Source organism: Paramisgurnus dabryanus, chromosome 6, assembly GCF_030506205.2.
Source record: "Paramisgurnus dabryanus chromosome 6, PD_genome_1.1, whole genome shotgun sequence".
NCBI lineage: Eukaryota > Metazoa > Chordata > Actinopteri > Cypriniformes > Cobitidae > Paramisgurnus > Paramisgurnus dabryanus.
This window is the reverse complement of record NC_133342.1, coordinates 7,146,372-7,158,522: the sequence shown is the minus strand read 5'-3', so window position 1 is coordinate 7,158,522 and position 12,151 is coordinate 7,146,372. Positions and strand designations below refer to the sequence as shown.

At 38.5% G+C, this 12,151-nt stretch overlaps 1 protein-coding gene across 7 annotated transcripts in view; it reads right to left on the bottom strand.

Moving 5' to 3' along the window:
• Positions 1–12,151, bottom strand: part of mtcl1 (microtubule crosslinking factor 1) — a 65,110-nt gene that overhangs the window by 22,600 nt on the left and 30,359 nt on the right. For 5 of the 7 annotated variants that reach the window (XM_065261970.2, XM_065261975.2, XM_065261969.2 and 2 more), the window contains exons 4-6: positions 7,983–8,042; positions 3,613–5,010; positions 345–491 (exon numbers count right to left, since the gene is read on the bottom strand). In XM_065261970.2, the coding sequence (XP_065118042.1) occupies positions 345–491; positions 3,613–5,010; positions 7,983–8,042 (1,605 nt within the window). The remainder of the gene's footprint in view (positions 1–344; positions 492–3,612; positions 5,011–7,982; positions 8,043–12,151) is intronic. The other 2 variants (XM_065261972.2, XM_065261974.2) reach the window with 1 other exon arrangement.

Below are 12,151 nucleotides of genomic sequence, written 5' to 3'. Positions count from 1 at the left end.
GACTTACACAACACTACAAAAAAAAATTACCAGATAAAGGTAATAATAATGTGAATTAAAAACACGATTTATAAAACTTTAAAACGGATGAAAAATAAATAAAGTTAAGTATGCAATTGTGCTATTAAATTATTTAAATATTTACTTAAAATCTCAGCGGGTACTTCAATTAAATAATTTAGGTAAAGGGGTCCAGCTGAAAAAAAGTGAAAACCTTTAAATAAGTGTGCCAATAAATCAGCAAATCAAACAAGCTCTTAAAGCCCCTTTCACATACTTTTCAACTTTCCCTAATACATTGAACTCTATGTGGAGATTCAAAGGGAGATGGACGAGGAACTGACCTCGGGTCTGAAACTGTGTGGCCTGATGTATCTACTGTGTCCAGGGGCGCCCCTGGGTGTGGCGGACCCCTTAGCGTTGACCTGCCCCTGGGGCTCCGGGCCACTCTGCCGGTCTAGGCACCAGTCCTGCTCTTCCCTTCGCCAGTACTGCGAGTGAGGGAGGGTCGGGAAAGTGGAGGATAGAGGGGAGATGTGTGGGGACCGGTGAACGACAAACACACACGAGACAAGAAAGAGTGGATAACAAAAACTCAACGTGGAACTCAAAACGTTGAAATGTACAGAAAGGTTGGTGAGGTTGTGTGACACACTGTACTTCAACAACAAAAACATGAGAATGGTTATGAATTTTCTAAAAAAAAAAAAAACAAAAAAAAAACACAGAAAGTGAGAGGCAGCGGCTACAGGACAAAGAAAAGCGCAAAAAGAAAGACCAACTTAAAGATGGTGGCGTAGGAGAGAGACGCGAAGAGCACAAGCACGAGGAGAAACAGAAACATGGGCGGAAACATCTGGATGGAATAAATGAGGGAGAGAGAGAGATTGAGAAAAGTGGGAGGGGCCAAAAGGGGTAAAAAAACAATGCAAAACACCGGTTATGAAGCGCATGCGATGGGGACACATGAGTCTTACAACCAATAACCCAAAATGTGTAGTGACAGCTGTAAATAAATGCTAAGCGTCATGCTAAATTCCAGACTTTCCATCAAAATCTTGATACTTAAAGCTTTCTTCCAACTCTGGAAAGCTTTTCTATTAAAATAATAAAATGAAAATGGTAAATAATAATAATATAGTAATAATAATGGCATCAATCTTCATCAATTTCTATTCTAATATGTATTTTTTTACGTTACTATTGCAATTTTATGATTAGCACGAAGAGGAGTCAAAGGCTTTTTGATCAGGCATTACAAAAAGGTACCCTTGGGGTCCAAGATGGATTGGATTTTGATGGAAGCTTGAATTTGATATGACAACAGCATTCTGCTCAGCCATGCAAAGAAAGCAGACGCTTAGTGAACTTAAGCTGTTAAAGAAGGTCATCAATGAATTTTTTGGTTTCATATTATCCAGTGTATGACATCTACAGTTAGTTAATAGATAGATAGAGACATTAACTCTCACTTATTATAAACTAGAAACTGTTATTTGTCCACATTTCTCTACTTTCTTTTGAGAATTATTAGAGGTTTAGATGCTGATGTTTTATTGAAATGTTTTGTCGCCATTATGGTGATCAGTGTTTCTTTTTGTTGGGTAGTTTAACTGTAGGCTTTTGTTTCAGTTTGTTGTCTTTGTAACTGTGTTTGACAAAACACATCAATTATTGTAAAGGAAACAACGGCCATTCAAATGAAAACATGTTTTCCTGCAAATTAGACTGAGACATGAATTAATCCACAAATAACAAGCGCTTAAAAATGCTTTTGATTGTCAGTCTTGATTTTATAATCGGTGCACATCACTCGATGCACATCACTCCAAATTTATTGTAAACTATATTTTACCATGAAATCAAGTGACTCATTCTGTAAAATAGATCTTTGGTCATATCGCCCACCCATAGTTTCAAGTTTAATGTGCCCTAAAGCAAGGAACCCAACAACTTAGCCGATGGGTTTCCAGCACAGAACATGGGCTAATTATAATATGAGAATTTGGTGATGCTTTAACATGTTTTCATTTCTACTTTTTGTAAATATGCAAAATCTTTTCCTCAGTTTTTCAGATTATTTGCCTTTAAAATGAATTTGAAAGTGCCAATAATGTTTTCAGTTGAAATAATCAAATCATTGCAAATTATATGATAAACCACTAACACACATAGATGTCAAACGCATGTTTTTAGAAAGGTTATTTGTTGAAAAGTTGACTCATGTTATCGTCAAGCGAATTCAAAAGCACAAAGCAGGAATAAAGCTACAAGCAATTCTATGGAGAGCAGCTTTCAGAAATTGTTTAGCAAAACTTACACTTAAACACCAAACACTTAACAATACGCTTAACAACACTTAAAGGGCACCTATTATGCAAAATAATTTGGACATAAATGTGTGTTGGGAGTGTGTGAACACAACCACCCTACAATGAAAAACATCCACCATAGACATGCAGTTTTGATTCTCTTGTTAATGTGACATCACACAAATAAAGCCCCGCCCACAGCCACTGACTGACTGGTTAATGAATAAGTCTATGTTGACATCACATTTCATGGCAATTTTTCTACAGTAAGTGTGATGCCACATTAACAGGGTCCAAAACTAACAAGTGCCAAATGAGAGTAAAAACTGGCTTGGTACTAGAGGTCTTCACTGGTCCACTTAGATCCAAAAACCAGAGGTTCCGTCCAAGACCTGAGCGGGTTCGGGTCTAAAAGTTTCAAGGCTATGATTTATCTGCCAGAACTCTATGTGGTAATAAAGCTGTTAAATATGTTTTACATTAAGTCACTAAACTAATCATTCAGTTCCAGTCAATCATCATTTTCTGTTGCACTTTTAAAAATAAAGGTTCCTCAAACGTTCTTTCTCGGGTTGTATGGTTCCATAAAGAACTTCCACAGAACCTCTCTTTTATTCTTTGGGAAATTAAAAATGCTTTGGCATCACAATGGAGGTAAAAGTAATTTTGGACCCTGCACATCAATTCCAATCTCAACAGGGTACATAACCCTGTAGCCCTGTGAAGCCATGCAGTAAATACCCCTACGCCCCTCCCCTGCCCCAGCAGCAATACAGCAAGCAGCCAGGGTAAGACATGAGGATGAGAATATGGGGGGTGGGCGGGCGGTATGAGGGTTGCATTGAGTGTGGACATCACAGGGATAGGAAAGGTAAGAGCATGTTGGCTGAGCTGGGTGGCACTCAGGGCAGGTATGTGTGTAATCATAGGGAAGCATGTAGTTTGTTAACTATAATAAACAGTATTTGTCTTACTTGCTAAGATAATGTTTACCTCTACGATCTACACTCAAATGGAACATCTCGAATGGGCACGATTTGCTTTTTATTTATCAAGTTGAGGAGTCATGCCAGCCAGTGTGATATAGGTTGAAAAGGTTTCCTCTGTAGCACATTCACAAAATTTCATTATATGAAGATGCGCAGGACCAACATAAGGCATATGCATTCTCGAAAAGGGACAAAGGCTTTTCAAATAAGGAAGCAGCAACAAATGAAATTAAAGATGTTATTGCATGTGATGGCGAACACTGAGGGGGCATTTATAATGAAAATGGAGGATACAGGTTCACCAAACTTACCTGAAGGTCCGTCATCAGATCTCTTCCCAGGGTTCCGATGGGTGAGTCCCTTGACATGGAGGTGGCCGTGGAGAGAAAGCTGCTGGATTCGGTGAGGTTGGGCATCGGGGAGAGGTCATCCGTACGTTCTCGTAAACCATCCCCTAGATGATCCACCTTTTCCACGAATAGCTGGAGTTCAGTTCGGAAAGTCCTCATGCAGGTATTGATGGAATCGAGCACCTGTGTTCCGGGGTTAGATTTAGTATCAGGACCCTCTAGAAAATCCCCTCCAATGACCACCAGGTGTCCTTCGCGGACCAGACTGTCTGTGTCCGTAATGAGCCGTTCCACTGTTTTTCCGAGTCGTTCCGCTTCACGTCTGATGTTGTTGAGTGTCTCCCGGTCCTCTCGTCTCCGCTGGGCCAACTCGATAGCTCCTGGCTCATTGGAGGGTTTCTCAGCACTGGCGAACCCAGAGGTAGCGGTCTTCTCAAACAGGTCATCGGAGTCGCTCTCCCCACCGACAGGACCTTCCCGTTTTGGGTGCAGCAACAAAAGCCTGGCTGTCTCCTCTTCATCCTGTTCCCTTCGCCCGGCATCGTTGTCCACGTCGCCATCACGAGGGCTACCCGTGCGCACACCCAGGTTTGACGCAAGGTCACAACGCTGCATATTTGAGATTAGCACCCTGTTCTCGTACTGTAGCTTCATCACCTTCCCACTAAGCTCGTTTATTTGGAGTCTTGAGGTTTTCAGCTCCTCCTGTAGGGCGGTACTGTTAATTGGGCAACCTAAGAAACCATTACCTCCCACACTACCGCTGGTAGTTTTTATTGCCACAGCACTTGCACCTTCAGCACCCTCCGACTCCCTTTCACTTTGGCTGGGCCCGAATTTGAAACGGTTAAGCTCGGATGTCAACTGCTTGTTGTGGTCCTCGATCTCAGAGATGGAGCGCCGCAAAAGCTCTGCCTCCTCTTCCACAAACTGCAGGTGGCGGCGAAGTTCACTGGCAGATTCCAACGCATCGCCACCATACGGTGAGGTAGGGACACTCGAGAAGGGTTCACGCCCGAAGCAGTCTCTCTCGTATTGGCAGCGCAGGTCCTCGTTTTCCGCCCGAAGTCCGCGGTTTTCCACCTCTAGCTCTACGATTTTCCTGCCCAGGATGTTGGCTTCCTCCTCTACTAGTTTGAGCCGTAAGCGTAACTCTGCCTCGCGGGTAGTGTGGGGACCTCCACCCGTCACGTCCGCCAGGGGCAAAGGGCTGTCGACGTCCCCGTATAGCGATTTGTACTTCTGCATCTCCTGTTCCAGTTCATCCTTCTCGCGACCAAGTTTTGCCATCTTTTTACGCATGAGGGTCGATTCCTCCTTGGCAAACTGCAACTGACAACGCAGGTCTGCACTGTCCTCCTATACAAATATGTGACAATATAATGATAATAAGTGATTTGTACAGAACGTTTATATAATATACTGTGCATTGAAACTTGGTTGTATGGGGGATTATTTTTCCAACTAAAAAAGAATGCACTGAAAACAGTAATACGTCTTATTCAGTCCGTCGCCATGTTTCCAAAACCGAGGCTTTGAGGGATGGACATCCAGAGCGTGCGCTTTAAACCTACTGTTTTGTATCAGGATGCTAATCATTCAGCCATCAAAACACAGAAAATACATTGTATTACATATTTCCACAAGGCAAAGAACCTTAGAAATCATGGATTGTTAAAATGAGAAAGGACATATGAACTATTTTGAGATGAGATAAGCGCATTGTGTACATAATATCTGTTTTGGATATTAGCCTGTTGGCTAATCGCTAATTTTTCTCATGCTGTAAGCATGTTTACTTTTCTTTAAAACACCAATATAGTGCAAAAATACAATATTTTATGACAACAACTAAGTATACATCTCTAGTTTATACAGCCCTTGCGAAAATGGTTTGCTACAGTAAAAAAAAAAAAAAACATAGTTTCTGTAGTAAAACCATGGTAACCACAAAATAACCACGGTTTTGACAAAACCATAGGTAAACCATGGTTAGTGTAGTAAAACCATGCTTTTGATAATAGTAATTCAAAAACTAAAAAACATGATTACAAAACGTTTACCACAAAAAAAAACATGGTACATTTTTCGTAAGGGAAAACATAAAAGTATGTCCCATGTATTTTCTCAGTTATGTTTTTTTTTTAAGGCATGAACATTGACCTAATAGCGTGTGATTGACTTGATAAGCTACATACGTGATAGTTCGTTGTGCAAGTATTGTTAGAGGTGTAAAACCCCATATGAACCCCCAAGTTGTGTACAAATGTTATTTAGACCTGCTTCTGTTGATTCTCGTCAATGTGCTTAAAAAACTTACAGGAGAAAAGTTTATGGGGTAAATTAATGATTAGCCAACAGACTTATAACAAAACAGATTATCAACCCTGTCATACACATGGTGCATTGCAGTGCAAAGCACAACGCAAGTGTAATTAAAAGATTAATATCTAAAAGATTATTATTGAGTCTCTTGAACATAAATGAGGTCTGATTAAGAAACGTTAGACGGCATAAAGACCTGCTTCACATGTAGCCTGGTAAGTAATTGAATGTGGCAAATATTTAAAAAAATTAAATGCTACCCCACGGATTTATTGTATATGATGACTTTGTACCTGTGGATATGGTGAGACGAGAACCTTTTTAAGTAACGCTTTTCAAAACACTTGCGGCGCTGTCCTAGTGCTGAAACAAAAACAACCCTTTTAGACAGTGCTCTAGGTGCACAAACCATTTTTCCTGTCGTTAAATTGGCAAAAGTGGATTCGGACACGACTGTGCGCCGTGCACTTAGACCAGTGCTTCCCAATCCTGATCCTCAAGGGCCGCGTCCCAAAAAGTTTTAGATGTTTTCTTATTTAAAACACCTGATTTAAAGGGATAGTTCGGCCAAAAATGATATTAAACGCATGATTTACTCACCCCGAAGCCGTCCGAGATGCATATGTCCATCATTTTTCAGGTGATGACATTTTCAGTTATTTTAGAAAATGTTTTAGATCTTTCAGATGATCAAATGTGAAGTTAAGGGGTCCACGACCTTCAAGTCCAAAAAATGTGCATCCTTCACAAAATAAATCCAAACGGCTCCACGATGATAAACAGTTTCGTTGTAGAAATATCCACATTTAAAACTTTATAAACGAAAATAACTACCTTCCGGTAATGCCGCCATCTTAGTCGCGTCCGCATTCACGATCAGAGCTTTACGCAGCGTATGGAGGTTTCTCTGCTGCTGCTCGGTGCCCCCGCCCTCCGAATTTGTCATATGTCACTAAGAAAAGTGCGTACACTACGCTAATACTCTCTCCTGAATACAGAGGAGTCTAAGATGGCGGCGCTACCGGAAGGTAGTTATTTTAGCTTATAAAGTTTTTAATATGGATATTTCTACAACAGCACCGAGCGGATTACCCTCAGAAGACTTTTGTTTATCATCCTGGAGCCGTTTGGATTTATTTTGTGAAGGATGGACGCACACTTTTTGGACTTGAAGGTCGTGGACCCCGTAACTTCACATTTAATCAACTGAAAGATCTAAAACATTTTCTAAAATAACTGAAAATGTGTTTGTCTGAAAAACGATGGACATAAGCATCTCGGACAGCTTGAGGGTGAGTAAATCATGGGTTTAATATCATTTTTGGCCGAACTATCCCTTTAACTAATCAGCCTCCTTCCAAAATGGTAAACATGTCTCCCTAACAAGCTGATGAGTTAAATCAGGTGTGTTAAATAAGGAGACATCTAAAAAAAATTTTGGGGGGGTCCTCAAGGACCAGGATTGGGAAGCACAATGTGCCTAGAAAGTTAAAATTGGCCCTTTATGTACACATTGTGTACAGACTGCTCATATCTCAAAATTAGGTCATATGTCCCTTCTCATTTTAACAATCCATGATTTCTGAGGTTCTTTGTCTTGTGGAAATTTGTAAAATGATGCATTTTCTATGTTTTGATGGCTGAATAACCACCACCCCGGTACAAAAGCGCACGCTCTGGGCGTCCATCCCTCACAGCCTCGTTTTGGAATCAACATGGCGGTGGACTGAATAAGCCATAAGGTCATGGACGAAGTTAAATAAACATTTTACATTACCATATTTGTTTACATTTACAAACATTTTAACAGAAACAGTATATTGTACTGTGACAAGACTGTAAATATATTTTGTTACTGACTATATTAATTGTGCAAATGGCTTTTAGAGTACAGATTCAGCACTAAAAAGCCACTAAAGCTATAACATCTTTAATACAACACTCTAGAGCAAGCATAATTTTTTTCATATCATAAAACACAGCCTGCTTTTTGCATTTGTACACACCTGAGTTAATGACTTCTTGTCTTTGAATGTTTCTCTGCTCCCCCGTCTGCGCAGAGCGGTCTGAAAGACACACAAACACATTTATAACCACTATAGAGAAACAAACCACTGTAGCAATAAACGAAATATGTGATCTAGATTTTAGTTACGAGGCCTGTAACCTTTATGAAGAAATGCGACACACAGGAGCTTTTGTATAAAAATGACTCATTTTGAATTTCAAAACGTCTCATTTAATCAAACCACAAATTATGAACACATCATAAAGCTTAAACCTGTTGTTATGAATACTGTACATCAAAGTGCACTGTAATTTAGTTCAACTTCGCTAATGCCTTTCAGATCCCTTAAAATAGACCCTGAGATATTAAAATAGTTTTGCATGACATAAAAATACAGCATCATGTACAGAATATACAGTATGTGCAACAAAGGTCCTGTGATATAGGAGCTTTGGTTTGGCTTGCATTTTATATTTCTTCCAGCTATTTGGGGTTAGGAAGAACCAATAAATATAATAACCAAATATTTGAACATGAAGCATGTCTACATTGTTGTACAACAGTTTCCAGTTACACAGAATTAAGTATTATGGTGCAAAGCAAACAACAAAAAATGTGATACCAGGTCTAAGGAGGTTAAACAGACAATGGTAAACTATGCCCTGCTGTACTATATTGAGGTCATATACTAAATAGCGGCTGCTGATGACCAGTTTAGCTTGAATCATTTATGGCCAGACAGATGGAAAGTGTGACAGGGGCGTCTTGTAATGGGAGGGGAACGAGTGCAAAACCTTTAAATCATTTCCTGTGCAGAAAAACTGTAACACATACACAAATTCACTCACTGAGAGAAAGAGAGAGGGGGGGGGGGGGGGTGATGTAATTTTAATGTGGGTTTGGGTGGGTTTTTAATATGGATACAATTTATGATTCACAATTTCCTGATTTACTTTCACCAGTGAGGTCATGGCCAAAGAAACATCAATCAAATAACCAATGAAACCAAAAAGAAAACAAATGAAGGGTTCAGATGCAAAACCCTCTAAGTACGTCTGACATGAGCATTTTTATCATGCACTCATGTTTCGTTTTTATGCCAAAAAACATATTTGGGCGACTTCCAGGACAGAGCTTTTCCTAGTGCCAGACTAAAATACGTGTTTCAGCTTCCTTCATTTAAAAATAACTTGTATATTAACATATATCAGTGTCATTGTTTTGTCTCAAGATGCACACCAGTATTGTTTTTTTTTGTAAGGTTAAAAGAAATTCGTTGTCAATGTATTTCATTATTGATTCGTTGGTTTGTGACGTCACAAGTTTCCGCACCACCGGATATGTGTCCACTTCGTACAACGCAAGCTGTGCCCTTATAAATAAAGTCAGGTGCAATTTCTTCATACAACGCTGAAAGTTTATCATGCGCTTCTCATTGCACAACCAGCTTGTTTAAAAGCAAGGCAGCGTTGCCAGGTCCTCTGCATTTTGGTGAAAATTCTGAATAAGGCTACTTTTAAAATGTTCGGCAGGTTGATGTTTTTTCTGCTGGTTAGAGATGGTAGGATTTTGTTTATTAGTTGTCAGTATTTGGGCTGTGAATAGTCATTGGGATGCTTTTGGACTTATTTTAAATGGTTTTATAACATAGATCTGGCAACCCTGACAGGGCAATGACGGCAGCAAAAGCGCAAATGAACGCTGGTTCATAAAGGTTTAATTGTGTCCTTTAATATAAGTGAGTTTATATTAGTTCAATTGTTGTTGGGTTTTCACAAAAATAGTATGAACCACAAACTAAGCATCTGTTTTAAAGAGCACCTATTGTCCGATTCACGATTTTACATTTCCTTTGGTGTGTAAGTGTGTATTAGTACATGTTAATGATATGAAAAGGAACAAACACCAAAGTAAACGATGACGCGAGTTATCGTCTCCAATGTAAATCTAATTTCTATAACAAACACAAAGCTTTTCATATCAATGAGTTTTGTACAAAATCAGTGTGTTTCAAAAAGACAGGGATATCTGGAGCTACAAAAATGTATGGTATGTGAAAAAAGTGTTTTTTAACCATAAACCACACGAACACATTGTGTTATAACAAATAACCACAAAATACTTTTGTTTTTTAGCAAAGAAATAGGTGCTCTTTAAAATAAGGGGGAAAACCAGGTTTTTATTACTGTAACAACGCATGTCACTTTCATATCATAATGGCTTATTTATTTAGTTAATTATAAACAATGTTAATTCTCATCAAGGTCTAAAGTTGAGATTAAAATGTAGTTTTTAAAATGAGTTTATTAACCTGTGGCAAAATTTCCTCACCAGCACATCCCTGAAGACTCAATTTGTTTGGTTTATTTATATTTTCACATTTACAGATTTTTTTCTATTTTATTGTTTAAACTACACAAAGTTTTATCTGATTAGTCGATAAATAAATATATAAATAAATAATTGCCCAATTAATCGATTATGAAAATAATCATTAGATCTCAACATCTTACAGCACATTGTTCAGAGATTTGCAGTCTCAAAATACTCTCTTCAAAAGCAATGAATGTCAACAATAAAGCTTTGATGTGTTCCTTACTTTGTAAATCATTGTGGATAAAAGTGTCTGCTAAATGTAAATGTTGTACTACTAAGCACTGTAAAAAAATTCCGTAGAAATGACAATGTTATTGCAGCTGGGTTGCCGGTAATTTACCGTAGATTTCAATTTATGTTATTTACTGGCAAGAGTTTGTTCAAAGTTTAATAAATTTTAAATATTAACAAGTCTTTATCTTTACAGAATAAAACTATACAATAACAGCCTCATGCAAAGCATTCTGGGAACCAGAAATCATCATCAACCTTTTTCGTTTTTTGCTTCAGATTTTGTTTCCCAGAATGTTTTGCTTGATGCTGTTTTTTTAGTTTTACTCTGTAAAGACAAAGACTTGTAAATGTTTAATGTTTATTTAACTTTGAACAAAATGCTGCCAGTAAAAAACTTTTTTTTACAGTGAGTATCAAAGAAACTTTTTTTAATTTCTTAAAGAAAATAGAAAGTGATGTAATGGCCTTGCTTAAGTGCACGTTATTCTCTTCCCGACAGCTGTGAAAATCAAATTCGGGATACAAGCCTGACTCTCTAACCACTAGGCCATGACTGTCCAAAAAGACTTATTGGCAGTTTCCCTGACAGGGTTTATCCTAGTCCCAGACTAAAATGCATGTTTGAGCTTCCTTCATTTAAAACATCTTGCACTGACATATCTTAACATATATTAGTGCCATTGTTTTGTCCCAACATGCAGACCAATATTTTTTTGTAAGATTTGTTTGTAAAAACGACTTAGATATAAAACGTCCAGATATAACTAAGGCTAAGTCCTGGATTAATCTAAACCCTGTCTGGGAAACCCCACCCTAAATCCTCGTGAGGTATAAACAAGCAACCCTGAGCTATTAGACCATTATATTCCCCCTGGAAACAAAATCAGAAGATTCAAATGACACATAATGCCCACAGTGGCTCATTTAGGCTTAGATAATCGCAGTCTAACTAAAGTCAACTAATCCTACTGTGTGGCATCATCCCAAATCAGATCAGCTCAGTCCTGATAAGCAGTACATCAGACCTGACAGATCAAACCATCTTCAGCATCAGTGCCTAGAAACAGATGGTCGGTGCACTGAACTAGACAAGTTTAGACACAAAACAAATGTGTGAACGTCTAATTTTGAGCTGCAGAAGAAAGTACAAAAGTTGATTTTGGTTGAAATCAAGGTTTTCATAAAAATATAATAATAAAATGATCTTTTTGTACGTTTCTGAAGGTGCTGAATGTTTTTAGCTTAATCGACAAAGACTTCCTGCTGAGGGCAGCAGATGGAGAAGAAAGACATATATAGACATATATATCTATATATAGTACAGCAGATGGCAAAACAACAAAGTCAATTAAAGACTATTAGGATGTAAGACTATAATGCAACAAATCTTACAGTTTACAGATTGCAGAAATACAGGATGGACATATTTCAGCTGATTCATGATTTACTGAGATCTAATATCTCATGGTAAGTAAACCTGACCTTCAGGAGAGATTGAGTCTGCTGTGTGATAGTAAGCAAAGATAAAACTGAGGTCGACCCAAAGTCACACCACAC